This window comes from Podarcis melisellensis (assembly GCF_964234715.1).
Source record: "Podarcis melisellensis genome assembly, chromosome: 13".
In the NCBI taxonomy this organism is placed as follows: domain Eukaryota; kingdom Metazoa; phylum Chordata; class Lepidosauria; order Squamata; family Lacertidae; genus Podarcis; species Podarcis melisellensis.
Window position 1 is genome coordinate 52,764,036 of NC_138545.1, and position 14,735 is coordinate 52,778,770.

At 42.5% G+C, this 14,735-nt stretch overlaps 1 protein-coding gene across 3 annotated transcripts in view; it reads left to right on the top strand.

Annotated features, from left to right (window-relative positions):
* Nucleotides 1–14,735, top strand: part of SDHA (succinate dehydrogenase complex flavoprotein subunit A) — a 23,852-nt gene continuing 9,117 nt past the window's right edge. The window contains exons 1-7 of one of the 3 annotated variants that reach the window (XM_081884019.1): nt 1–149; nt 5,854–5,943; nt 7,037–7,198; nt 9,734–9,877; nt 10,701–10,865; nt 12,398–12,546; nt 14,365–14,489. In XM_081884019.1, the coding sequence (XP_081740145.1) occupies nt 93–149; nt 5,854–5,943; nt 7,037–7,198; nt 9,734–9,877; nt 10,701–10,865; nt 12,398–12,546; nt 14,365–14,489 (892 nt within the window). In that variant the 5' untranslated portion in view covers nt 1–92. Of the gene's footprint in view, nt 150–5,853; nt 5,944–7,036; nt 7,199–8,338; nt 8,488–9,733; nt 9,878–10,700; nt 10,866–12,397; nt 12,547–14,364; nt 14,490–14,735 lie in introns of those variants that run through there. The other 2 variants (XM_081884020.1, XM_081884021.1) reach the window with 2 other exon arrangements.

Genomic DNA, 14,735 nt, shown 5'->3' on the forward strand with positions numbered 1-14,735 from the left:
TTGTTCCGTCAAGGCGACCTTCCCCCGTTTCTCGCGCGCAGGCGCAGTGAGCCCGCTCTCTGCCCGGCCTAGTTTCTGAGGGCCGGTGCGAAATGGCGGCGGCAGTGGCGGCTTCGCAGGCGTTGCGGCGCTTGAGGCAGCTCCGCGCGGTAAGTGCGCGGCGGGAGCCTGGAGAGGAGGAGGAGAGTCCTGTGCGGGGCGGCTCGCCCGTAAGGCTCAGCCGTCCGGAGACGACGAGGGAGAGGGCGGCGCCGCTGCTCCACAGGCAGCTGCCCGGCCGCCTCGCCGGCTCCGCACCGCCGCCCTTTCCCCAAATAACCCCGGTGCGCTATGCAGGCACCGCCCGTGGCCCCGATCCTCCTAACATCCCGGCCAGGTTGGCTAGCCTGAGGGGGAGGCGGGGGGCCGGCCTTCAAGGTCACCCGCGGATTCTCTCATAGATCCATCCTTTGCCTCACATGGATAATCCACATAGACAGATCTATATTATGCTAAAACAGAATAATAGAATCGTAGAGTTGGAAGGGATCCTGAGGGTCATCTAGTCCAACCCCCTGCAACGCAGGAATATGCAGCTGCGCCATTAGGGAACCTGCAACCTTGGCCTTATCAGCGCCACACTCTAACCAGCAGAGCGATCCACTTGGGTCACATGTTGTAGCAAATTACGAAACATTTATGCGTCCTCATAAATAATACTTTGAGAGGCCTTTAAAAATAAATCTTAAGCATAACCCCTCCCCCCATCAGCCAGTAAAGATGAAGAGGTCGTTTCAAAGGCAGCTCAGGTTCCCTTCATTATAGTCACAGCCTCTAAGATGATGCCACGCTTCTAAGATCATGTAGTAATCTTCCAATCGTAGGATAAGAGCAATTAGGGAACATTGCAAGGATCAGTGTGGATCTCCATGTGCTGCCTCTCAGCTAGTTTTGGCACATGTACAAATGATTACAGGTGCACCAGTTCTTTTCGGGGTGAATTAGATGGTGTCCCTTGAAGTTCTGTTTTATGTAACAGGTCTTGGCACCCAGGTCTCTTGATGCTCAAGCATCTGTATAAGAACAGAAGAATAGCCCAGCTGGTTCAGACCAATGGCCCATCTGGTCTGGCGTTCTCTTCTCACTGTGGCCAACTAGATGCCTATGGGAAGAACGTGAGCACAAGAGCAATCTTCTCCCACCCGCCCCGAGGTTTCAAGCAACTTGTTTTCGGAAGCATTGCTGCCTCCCAACTGTGGAGGTAGAGCATAACCATTGGCAGTCCTCTCCTTTTCCATGAATTTGTCTAATCCTCTCTTAAAGTCATCCAAGTTGGTGGCTGCCACTGCCTCCTCGAGAGCAAGTTCCATAGTTTGACTAAATCTCCAAACATTCTGTTTCATTGGATGTCTACAAGTTCTAGTATTATGAGAGATGGAACTTTTCTCCATCTACTTTATCCATGCCATGCATAATTTTATACACTTCCGTCGTATCTCCTCTTACTCACCTTATCTCTAAACTAAAAAGTCCCCAATGCTGCAACTTTTCTTCATAAGGCACTTGCTCTCCCCCCTGAATCATTGGGGTGGCCCTCTTCTGAACCTTTTCCAACTCTACAATATCATTTTTTTAGGTGAGGTGACCAGAATTGTACACAGCAGTCCAACTTCAGTTGCATCATCGATTTCAGCATTATGATACCAGCAGTTTTATTTTCAAGTCCTTTCCTAATGATCCCTGGTATGGAATTTGCCTTTTACCACGACTGCTGCAAACTGTAGCTTGCTGTTTGCATTACAGTCTAGCCAGGCAAAAGCACTCGAAGGTAGTATGTGGAGCAGGGCCAGTGAGGAGTGCAGCTTGGAGAGAGCAGAAGTGTCTTGACAGAGTCCAGAGGGTTGGCTATAGATGCCTAGGGAGTCACATTTGGTCCCTGGGCCTGTGGTTCCTCCACCACTGTTGTAGGGGAAAACCAAGCCAGTCTGGCACTTCTGCTTGAGACCTGGCTTCATTAACTGAGGGACCAATTCAAGCAGCAGCCCAGTATATGCATTACACTAAACCATTCTTATTTTTAAAGTATGGTTTAGCAAAAAAATGCGGGACATGGGTGGCGCTGTGGGTTAAAGCACAGAGCCTAGGACTTGCCAATCAGAAGGTCAGCAGTTCAAATCCCCGCGATGGGGTGAACTCCCGTTGCTCTGTCCCTCACCTGCCAACCTAGCAGTTCGAAAGCACGTCAAAGTGCTGGCGAGAAGGTAAATGGCGTTTCCGTGCGCTGCTCTGGTTCGCCAGAAGCGGCTTAGTCATGCTGGCCACATGACCTGGAAGCTGTAGGTCGGCTCCCTCCACCTATAGAGCAAGATGAGCGCCGCAACCCCAGAGTCGGCCACAACTGGACCTAATGGTCAGGGGTCCCTTTACCTTTATAGCAAGAAAATGCACCTGCTCAAAAGTAATTTAAACCATAGTTTGAATTTTATTTAAATTATGGTTTACAGTGATGCAAATCAGGTCATTGATAAACAATGAGGTGGGGAATAGTGTCCCATGTGAGGGGCAGTGCTGCCAAGCCCCACCTCCTTTGGCGCATCATCCTTATTCTTTGTTCAGCCCTCCACTAGTTTGAGGGCAAAGGTTTGCGTTGGGAAGCCTCCTCAACTCATAGAGACCGCTTGAGCAACTAAAAACCTTGATTTTGCAGGATTTTAGATTGTGAAGGGAGCCTCCATGAAGTGAGGAGTCTCCCTGCTTCAGACATTTGCCCTGGAGTTTAAAGTGTTTCTGAGGGGCAGGGCAGTGCTTACAAGTGCTGTGGAAGTCAAATAGGGCTTATGAGAAGGTGTACTAAGAAGACTTTCCAAACTGGTCCCCTATCAAAACTACACTTAATATTTCATTTGTGTCATATCCACACTGCCCCAAATGCTCCTTATAAAGTAGGTATGTGGGGCAGTTCAGCCAAACTACCTTGAGGACTGAAAGGTTATCTTTCAGTGGCCAATATGAAGGAGTTTTAAGTCCAACTACTGAGCTTCTACTTGAAGTTTGAGAAGTTGTCATCTAAATTGTTTCTTCTAATGTGTTTCCTGATACCAATGGAAGCATTACAAAAGTTGGAAGGTGGGTTATTGTTTTGTTGTTTTTGATTATTTACTTGTATTTTATTCTGTGACCCACCCTGAGATCTTGTGATGAAGGGCGGTATATAAATGAACTAAATAACTATTTGAGGTCATGAATTACTAACATAGGCATTTGCAAATGCTTGAAGGAACAAAAGGGGGTGTGGAATAACTTATGGACTTCTTTCCAAAGCCATTTCTAACCTGTGTTTTACCATTTAAATGAATACTCTTTCTTAGCTGAAAGTTAGATTCAAGGTTGACTAGGGCTTTCTCTTTAACATGAGGGAGGCTTTAGTTATTCTTAAATTCCACAACCAGTTACATGTTTAGGAAATTCTGTGCTTACTGTAAAGCAAGCTGAAATGCTTGTTGGCAGTTGAAATACTGCCGCTTTGTTTTGCTTAATAGCTGTAGACTCTTCTTTGTGAATGCTGAAACCTCTCCCACCGTCAACTGCTATGACAGGGCTACTACCTAAGGGCATTTTGCCCTGAGCAGAGAGAAATCTAGAACTTCATTAACTATGAACCACAAAATTTGAGATTCCCTGCAAACCGTTTGTAGGGTTTTGTAGTCATTTTGTAGGGTTTTGTAGCACGAATCCCACATTTTAGTGCTCCCAAACCTAGTAATCGATACTCAAACCAGGGGTCATAGGTTTTCCCTGATACCAAACACTGTTCCATTCACTCCAAAGTGGTGCCAAAGTTTTGTAGACATTTTGTAGGGTTTTGTTTGGTAGGTCTGCCCCAACCCAACTGAGGAATTGCTACTTAAACTGGGTGTAGTTTCATTAACTACGGAGTAAGATAGTAACCCACTTTGGGGGATTGGCAAAATGTGGGGGTTAACTACAAGAAGGCTGCGAAACAATTGCAAAGCTTTGGCATTGCTTTGGAGTAAATCAGACAGTGCTGGATTTTGAGTTTTGTTAAGCAGGAACCCTGGTTTGATGTATCAGTTACTGTGCTTTTTTGCGGTGTTGCCAAAGGTGGGCTTTTCACTGCAGAATCCCTACAAAACAACTACAGAACTTTGGCACCAGTTTGGAGTGGATGGGACAATGTTGGGGTTTGGGGGGGATACCTAGGATACCAGTTTGAATATCAGTTATTCCATTTTGGGGGCCCTATAAAATGCAGGGTTCAAGCTACCAAATGCTACAAAATGGCTATGAAACACGGCACCAGTTCGTAGTGACTAGGACAGTGTTGGATTTCTGGGTGTTACCTAAGAACCCCAGTTTGATGTAGCAATTACTCAGTTTGGTAGCCCTGCAAAACGACTACAAAATCCTACAAAAGGTTTGGAGAGGATCCAATATTCTAAAATTTCTGTGTCAACCAGTTGAGGTTTTCACAAGGGTTTTCCTTCCCTTCAAAGGGAACATATATACATAGAATCAGAGTGTCTTTCCATCCAGTCTTTGAATAATGAATTTAAAAGGTAAAGTCACATTTGAAGAAGGAAGACAGTTAGCTTATCCTTGAGCTCTTTTACATTAATTCTTGCTAACGTTTGATTTTTGAAAAAGAGGGCAATTCAGAAGTGCATTAAAGTGCTTGGAACAGCTTAATTGCAGGTTAATGATTTGCTTTTCTGTACTGTTATACATTCCTGTGAATTACTTTTAAGCAATAAAACAAAGTAAAGTTATGCTAACTTTATCTGAGCAAATATGATGATGTGGTAAAACATAATAGCAAACTTGATCTATGAATTGAGACTATGCAAAAAGCAACCCCGGTTGTTACATTGTGGCCACATTTACATTTTGGAAACCATTTCGTTAAGGATATTGAGATTTGTTGGAAGGTCCCTATTTGTCTCCCTGAGCTACGATTAACAGAGTGATTTAACAATCAATCCTCCTTCCAGGGAACCACAACTGCTTAAAATGTACCATATTTTTCGCCCTATAGGACGCACTATTTCCCCTCCAAAAATGAAGGGGAAATGTGTGTGCATCCTATGGGGCGAATGCAGGCTTTCGCTAAAGCCTGGAGAGCGAGAGGGGTCGGTGCGCACCGACCCCTCTCGCTCTCCAGGCATCAGGAAGCAATCTGCAAGCCTTGGGAGCCCGCGGGAGTTCCCGCCAGGCTCCCACGGCTTGTGGAGAGCAGCCTGTTCTGGGGTCGGGGGAAGCTCGGGCTTCCCCAGCCCCGCGCCTGGGGGGGGAAATAATTCCCCCCCCAAAAAATAACTAGGTGCGGCTTATGGGCTGGTGCGCCCTATGGGGCGAAAAATACGGTAATTATAGTGATTAAAAGTGGTGGTGTGAATGTTGCCTATATTTTGTTCATCAGTTTCAGGTGTTTGCATGGAATGACGGAGGGCATGGCATTGGCTGTCCCTGGCTTTAGGAGATGCCCAGTAATAGATATGGTATTTTCTGGCTAGACTTAGCAACCATAATATGCAAGTTTCGCTGGGCAATCTGGATGCTCTTCATTGAAAAAAGAAGATTGAAATAAATTCATGACAGTCACTTCTACGTATAGGCCATCTCCCTTTTCAATATTTTCTTGACAATTGTGTGGAAACTGTACCTGGTGAGTTTCTGTGTGTCAGGGGGAAAATGCCACAAAAAGGTGAGAAATCCCACTTGTAACCTGGAATAGTTTGCATTTACTTCATATTAAACATTTTACAATATATAGTTTAGAATGCTTAGGATAAGGTGTACTTCATGTAGATAACTGTTTATCACATAAGTTATAACACTTCCTTTGTCTTGCTTCAGCAGGGGCCAGCAGCTTGCCAGGCACTCTCTCGCAACTTTCACTTCACTGTTTATGGAAAGAAAAGTGCGTCTGCCAAAGTATCTGATTCAGTAAGTTCTTACTTGTCTGGCATATTGGACATATTCTAATAGCAGCCTTCCCCAACCATTGGTTGTGCTGGAAGTTGTCCTCCATAAGATCTTGAGGGCGCCAGGTTGCGGAAGTCTGTAGGAAGGCCAGCGTTAGACTTTAGCCATGCGTCAGGTCCGCTTTGCCACTGGTGCGGGTCCAGTTGTAACCGTGTGGAGATCTCTGGATGCCAGGTTGGCAACTGACATCTCCATCTGGCTGGCCCTTTCAGCTTTCTTAAGCAGGTAAGCAGAAGAGCTTATTTTTTACATTCATATCCCAGCTTTTTCTCCAAGGGGTACATGGTTCACTCCTCAGTTAATCCCTACAACAACCTTGTGGTAGGTTTAGAGGCTGTGACTGGCCCAAGCTTCATGACTGAGTGGGGATTTGTGCCCTGGTGTAGGGCTTAATCCAGCATACTAACCACTACATCATTCTGGCTTCCTAGAGTACTTGTGCTATGGGGCAGCCATATAAATTTAAGTAGGTAAATAAATACAAGGAAAGCAAAATGTCACTTAGAGAAGGATATGAAATATTTTCTTTGAAGCTTGAATTTATTTAATTGTTTTATTTGATGTTTTAATGTGTTGTAAACCACTTCGATAATTTTTTCTTTAAAATATAAAGCGGACTTAGAAATGAAATTAATAATAATAATAATAATAATAATAATAATAATAATAATAATAATAGAACTCATTGTAGGGTGGGTGGGTGGGAAATGGTGCCTAGACATTGCATTGCGGTGACTGTAACCTAGGTTTAAGGTGCCATTTGGCAATTAGCTTATATAGCTGAATTTCTAACACTGATTAAGAGATGTGTGAGAAGAGTGGACTGGGCACTTGATCGTATTGCTTGCTCCTGATTCTCCAAAGCATGGTGAATCGACAACAAATCAACAGTGGGCAGCGTTAACTACAGAGTTTGAAATTTGTTTTTTAATACAGTGAGTTCAAGTGTGGTGCTCTCTATGTGTACATGTATATTCATTATAATTATTCTATGGTTTATTTTCCTAGGTGTTGCAAATGATGTGCCTGTTCATTTATATTTTTTCTCAACCAGATTTCAACACAGTATCCTGTAGTGGACCATGAATTTGATGCAGTTGTGGTGGGTGCAGGTGGTGCAGGTTTGCGAGCTGCGTTTGGCTTGTCTGAAGCTGGGTTTAACACAGCATGTGTTACAAAATTGTTCCCTACCAGATCCCATACCGTTGCTGCACAGGTAAGAGGCCAGTCAATTCCAATTTGTGGTTCATAAACTATAGACAGCGAATGGAGTAAGCTGTGTGTTGTCTAGATTTGGGTGTTGTACACTGGGTTACATTGTATAGAACCAATGAGCCCATCTGCTATCTGTGGGCATAAACTCTGTTACTGAAATTGTGATAAGCAGAATGCAACTCATGCATTTATATATTTGTTTTGCTCTTTTTAAAAATTCCTAGTTCTCAAAGAGGCAACCCTGTGTCTGGACTCTACCACTTCTCATTGCACGTGGGGGTCACGGAACTCACTATTCTGCCTTTGAAAAAAACAAACCAAAAAGCCCCTCTTCACTTAGAAAAATAGCATGTCTGGGAGAAGGTTCCAGCCCATCTCTTTCCTTGGCATACTTTGCTATGTTGTTAAAACACGAGTTTGGGGTGTATAATCCATTATTTTTACTATTACCTAAAACATCAGATGAGATAATACTACACTTATAAATTATTCCATACTCTCTTCACAAAGCAAATGAAATATATCAAGTTATTTATAGATCCTTGGGTGTGCCTTTGTTCTAAGGTTAGTTTTTAGGATGGCTGGTCCTTCGTCCAAATGCTCTAGGGAAAAAGCCATACAGCTTTTGAAGATGCAGATCAGCTAAATTTCCAATTCTAATTGCAGTTCTTATGCTATCTACTGACTACTTCTGAAAACTTGTTTCAGAGTTATGAGTCTCATCTGGGCCTTGAGGCATGAGGGACAGATTTTATCAGGAAATGGCTGGTGTAAGACTAATTTGAATGGGTCACAAGGAATCCACTGAATAATGTCCGCTTTCTCAGGCCTGGATTGTGAAACAGACCAACAATTTCTCCATCTGTGAAGGTTGCTATCCTGGAATGGGTTACCCCTTCCTCTTCCTCCAACAAGCAGGATTTATGCAGATTAGCTTTAGAATCCTTCTCCTTGACAGTTGGAGAGGTAACGGTTCTCTTCCAGTTGCTGGCCTCTGGGACTTAAGCTCTGTCTTCAACTTTACTTGACGTTTTCTAGTGTTTTGTCTCTAGTTGAGCCTGGATGAGGTAGTCATCCAGATTGCTGGTGGGGAGCTTCTGGTTCCACCACTGTGGAAACAGCTGCACTGGTTGCCCATCTGCTACCAAGCCAGGTTCAGGGTTCTTGCATTTATTTGCAACGCCCTGAACAACTTGGGTTCAGGATACCTTAGGGATTGCCTGAACCCTTATATTCCAGCTTGATCAATGAGATCTTCAGCAGAAGCGTCTTTGATCATTCCCCAAGTTGGTGAGCCTTATTTGACAACAGTGGAGAAATCAAGCTTTTAGTGGCATTGACCCAGCCCTGTAGAACACCCTGACAATAGAGATTCAGCAGGTGCCTTTTGTGCGAACTTTTAAATGCTGAAAGCATTTCTATTCTTCCAGGCCTATGCAAGGCAAGGAAGAGGACCCCCCCACCCCACCCCCAATGGTCTATGGATATTTGTTTTAAATTTATTTTTGCTTTTAATTTGCTTCTAACTTTTTATGATGATATTGTTTGGTTTTATGTTTTTATGTTGTTGTAAACGACTGTGATATATGGGGGTTGCATTCCAGGTCATTGCACGCAATGATGGAGCACACATAAGCTTGTTATGTCCCCCTGCACGCGCACGCACACACACACACCGGTTCCAGCCACTTCTGGGTTGCTGTGATTGCTGCGGTCCCAGCTGTCACAGGACTCATTAACTGTTGGCATCAAGTGTTTGTTTGTTTTAATGCATTTATCTTCTTCTCAACCATTTAAGGTACTTGTTTGTGGCTGCAGCTTCTACAGGTGCACCTGATATTAGGTCTGAGATTGAGTGTAGCAGAGGTTGTTATCATAAAGTGATAATTTTCTTCCTCTCTTCTACTCCTGCTCTAACCCCCTTTCTTCAAATCTGAAGACTTGCCTGGAGGCAAGATGGGCTTGTAGGCAGGTGCATCCCTGTGACAAATTGGATTGGGCGTCTGAAGGTTCCCACAGATAAGAAAAGAGGAAAACAATTCTGAGCAGGAAGCTTCAAGTTCCTAAGCGCAAGAACTGCACCCATCATCCAAGCTGTGGGGGAACCAAAGACCCAATGATCAGATGACCTCTTGGCTAGAGAGGACACAGACTTTCAGTCCTCTATTTACACAGAGTGGACAGTGAGTGGTTCAATAAAGAGGCACCCGCCTTAAAGCAGCATTCTCTTGCTAGAGCTGTAACTATTTTGGAACTGGGGGAAGATCAGGCTGCTGTCCCACTCCCACTCCTGGCCTTTAGTCAAGAGGTTTATCTTGACTACTGAATGAGAATGAAGTGGTTGAAACACTGAACCTGGATGCAGGCTGTAAGATTAACCTTTACAGTACTATGGTCATAAACTGCTTGGTGATAAAGCACTGAATGAGATGCTGGAAGAAGCCATGGATAAAACAAAAGCCATACCTAGATTAAACTATAAAGGAACTGATTGCTAAGTATTGCATTTGAGCAAATGTTTGCTTTTAATTTCCAGGGAGGAATCAATGCTGCTTTGGGGAATATGGAAGAGGATAACTGGAGATGGCATTTCTATGATACTGTGAAAGGCTCCGATTGGCTGGGAGACCAGGATGCGATTCATTATATGACAGAACAGGCTCCTGCTTCAGTTATCGAGGTATAAGTAGCACCATATAAAATGAGTCTTTCTGAAATACTCTTTCATGACTGACTACTATAGCAGTTGTGAAAAATGAACAAACCACCTCTTGAGGTATGTTCAAAACCATTTTTTCTTTGTAGGAGAAACCAGTTTTCTCATAGTGAAGATTGCACTGTTTCATTGTATTTGTGTGTTCTGATTCTGTAAACTGCTCCAGAACTCTATTGCTTCATAGTAAGGTCAGATGGTACAGTATTACTTCATTCTACAGAATGTGGTGCTCTGGCAAATTGTTATAGGGTACATTACAGCAGTGAATATGCCGACACTGCCAACTTCCCTGAGGATATACTGAGCCTCAACAAAGTTGTTCCAGAGGGAGGAGTTTCTTACAGTGGCTTGGAGAATGCACGCAACTCGCATTAACTGATGGAGGTCTCCTGCTTCGATCTAGAATCATAGAGTTGGAAGAGACCACAAGGGCCAACCCCCTGCCAAGCAGGAAACACCATCAGAGCACTCCTGACATATGGTTGTCAAGCCTCTGCTTAAAGACCTCCAAAGAAGGAGACTCCACCACACTCCTTGGCAGCAAATTCCACTGTCGAACAGCTCTAATCTAGTTAATTTCCCCCAATTTTTAAGGAAGTTCCCAAATGTTCATAAACCAGATTATTGAAACTAGGATGCAGTGTGTACAAATCAAAAGTTTATTTAGCCTAACTTTTTTGTTTTCACATGGCAGATTCTTTCTAAAATTGAAATATGTGTAAAGCAGACTTTCCTTGTTTTCATGCTGCTGGTTAAATGGCTAATAAGTTCCACTTGGATTCCTTAGCTGGAGAATTATGGCATGCCGTTTAGCAGGACAGAAGATGGGAAGATCTATCAGCGTGCCTTTGGAGGACAGAGCCTAAAGTTTGGGAAAGGGGGACAAGCTCATCGATGCTGTTGTGTGGCCGATAGGACAGGCCACTCTCTGCTGCACACGCTGTATGGTCGGGTAAGAAGATGCTGGTGGGGCAGGGAATCAAGATCACTGAATTTAATTAGTATGATCACTTTTGAAATTGATAGTTGCACTCCTATCAGTAACTGACTCAGAAAAACTCTTAGCCAGCACATCCATGTGTCTTCTGCGCAGTCAGAAAAAACAAACAGGAGGCATGTGTGGCGATCATACAAGGTCCCTGATTATTTTACCGTCTATTGATCCCTGTGCCACCACTTTATTTCTCGCTGCCACCACCCAGGCCCTACCTGGTACAATACTGAATCCAGCCACGGTTAAATTGGAACATAAACTACTGTTTATTTATTGCAGTTTAACAAGTGTGTGGATTTATAAACGGTATCAGTCAATTACAATCATGGGGTGCCTATCCAGACCTATAACTTCCGCTACCTGCTCTCACTCACTAAACCACCTCTCAGATATTTCCTTGTCTTCCTAGTTCCTAACTGTTCCTGACTCAGCTTATTTCGCTACACTAACTCAACCTACCCACAGACTCTTATCCCAATTCACTCCCACTCCAACCAACCTCCCAACTCCTTCTGCCCCTCCCAGAGCTGGTTTTATAGTCCCTCTGACTCCACCCCCTGGGTTCTGATTGGGTAACTTGTTTAACTATTTCACCTCCAGCATTCTCATATGTTAACGTCACAGCGTGCATTTCTAGATACAGCAGCACTCATGAATCGTGCTACACAATATGTGTTTTTCTATGTTTCTTTTAAAAAAAAATAATATTTATTAAAGTTTCAAAAAATTACAAAATAATAAAAAATAATAAAACAAAAAATTACAAAAAACTGAAAAATAAAAACAATTAAAAACAAATCAATTTTCCATAACTTATCCTTCATTTACTTGTTTCCTTGACCTCCTCACACCTCCCTTTTTTGTATTCTAGTTCAGTTAGTTAGTTCAGCAAATCCTTTCCATCTTTGTTTTTATCTTAATCATTTATCTTAATATATTGTAACTTTACATTCTCACCTGTTGACAACCCATTTTTACATACTCCTTTATAACATTACTTCTAAAACCACATAACTTCATTCCAGCATCCTTCTAACATTCCTTAATTTTACATGTGTTTTTCTATGTTTCATTGACAAATGGTTTTAAAAAATATTTTATAAGCTGCTTTTTATTGCTATTGGGGAGCACCCAGAAGGTAGTATACTACAAAATTTAAAACATCAAAAAAGCAAGCATGAGATGCATTCTTCCTGTCCATTTCCTGGCACAGGTAATCCACAAGGAAAGGAGTCACCCATGTTTTCCTCTCCATGTATTGTTGAACTGTAATGCCCATCATCCCTGACTAATGGAATTATCATACTGGAGTGATATTTATGAACTGCCTAAAATAGGTTGGTTCTGACAAAATTAAAATTAGTAAAGACTTGCTTCCAGGGTTACAGTCTCATAGAGTACCCCAAAAACCTAATGTTGTTGAATAATAATAATAATAATAATTACATGTTTCTTCCTTTCTACATGTTTCTTCCCCTCGCCCCCTTTAGTCTCTTCGATATGACACGAGTTACTTTGTGGAATATTTTGCCCTTGACCTCCTTATGGAAAATGGAGAATGTTGTGGTGTTATTGCACTTTGTATAGAAGATGGAACCATACATCGTTTAAGAGCAAAAAATACGATTATCGCCACTGGGTAATATTAATGAGCTGTTCATACTGATGATATGTCAATGTACTTCCTGGAATTGTCTGTCATTCTGGCCTCAGGCTAGATCAGGGAGGAGTCTAAACTCTCCTCCCTTTGGGTTATTTTCCCTGCCCTTAATACTGTGAGCCTTGCATCCTGCCCATTAAACAATTCTTTCCCTTTTCCTATTGAACAGGAGGGGGAAATCAGACTTCATGTCAACAAACATATGCTCCCAACACTTTGTTTGCAAAGATGAAAGGGAATGGAGAGATGGGGGCTGCTTACAAAAGATTATGAAGTCAGACTTTTACTCTAAGAAGATTTTACACTTTAAAGTAGGAATTTCATACAATATATAATCTTCCTAAACATGTAGCCCTGTTAAAGATAACAAAAAACTTTTACCTCTGCTTAATTGTATTTTTATTCTAATGACTCACATTGAATCAATGTGAGTCAGAAGGGAATGGGAAGGAAGGAGTGCTGTAGTTTTCCCAGGCCAGCTGGTGCATATTTAAAAGGTGGTAACTGCAAGCTGCTCTTGCAGAGAAACAGTTGGGAATGTAGTTTTGATCCTTTGCAGCTGTGTCTTTGCATCCCCTGTGTCTAGTGCTGACCGTGGCATCAGGTGTAGGTGGATGTGGCTGAAGAGGGAATTGCTTTATAGCTGGCATGGCCCTCCAGATGTTTTGGGACTACAACTCCCATTATCCCTAGCTAACAGGACCAGTGGTCAGGGATGATTGGAATTGTAGTCCCAAAACATCTGGAGGGCCAAGTTTGGCCATGCCTGCTTTACAAGAATCCAGAGGTTCCCCCTGTCTAGTTTACAGTGAATGTGCACATTGCTGTTCCCAGTTAGCATGTGGGAGCAACAAACCACAGTTCTTGTGCCCAAACCAGGGACTATGTTTTGTTTTACACCAACAAATTACGATCCGAAGCCAATCATGGTTGAAAGATTGGGGCAAAAGGGGAAAAACAAACTAAACAGGACAAAATTTGGAACATAGGACCAATACAAAAGGATTAATCTCTAACATTTATTTACATCTTGATAGAAATAAAATTATATTGGATGGTTTGAAAATAATATGGGTGAGTGATATTGGAATAGCAAAAGAACAAAATGTATGGGAGAAAATATGGATGATTTTCTCAAAGAAAGCAATATCATCAACCCATGGGAAGAATTCTTTAAAATTATTACATCAGTGGTACAGTACACTAATATGTCTGCAAATAAAAATAATACAAAATGTTGGTGAAATTGTAATTGACAGGGTGTGTGTGTGTGTGTGTGTTTGTGTGTGTTTGTGTGTGTGTATGGGGGCCATTTTCTGTATCACAGTTATGTACTATGATATTTTTATAGAAATGGCAAATATCACACATCAAAAAAAATTGCACACCAACATTAACTCTTTTAACAATTTGGGCAGAACAAAATGAGAAAGTGAGACCTGTGGAACAAATAACATTCATATTGATGACTGCTTGCAGGGTGATAACCAAAAATTGAAAAACTGCAGTGTATTTGACATTGGATTGTTTGTGCAGAGAACTGTGGCAAATAGCGATGGGAGAAAAATTAACCCACCAACTTAAATTAGCTAAAGTAAAAGCAAAAATACCTGATTTTTATAACAGGTTTATTATTCCTGCTCGCATAGTCGAGCTACTGAATCAGGAGAAATCTGCACGTTATGGTCAATCATTAGCCATGGCTTTCCATGGTAAGTGTATGCAGCTGAAATCGTTGGTTTTCTTTGTGTGTGTGAAATGTACTGGCCAGATACTAATAATGAGCTCTTTTCCTAGAGGATATGGGCGCACCTACTTCAGCTGTACATCTGCTCACACCTGTACTGGAGATGGCACAGCAATGGTAACACGGGCTGGCCTGCCTTGTCAGGATTTGGAGTTTGTGCAGTTCCATCCCACAGGTAAAACGATGTTCTATAGCATTACAGACAACTAAGGTTAATGTGAAACTCTTTAGCCTTTAAATTAAACCTCATTACACCTTTAAATCCAGGGTGGGCATTTGGGATTGGAGCAGCCTACAGCTGTTGAACGTCTTTCTCATGGCAGACGAGTAGTTCTCTCTTGCGGTACGTACTTTGGATGACAGTTCCATCAGATTAAAAGGATTTACACAAGCTTGTATATCTGATTATTGGAGCTGTCTT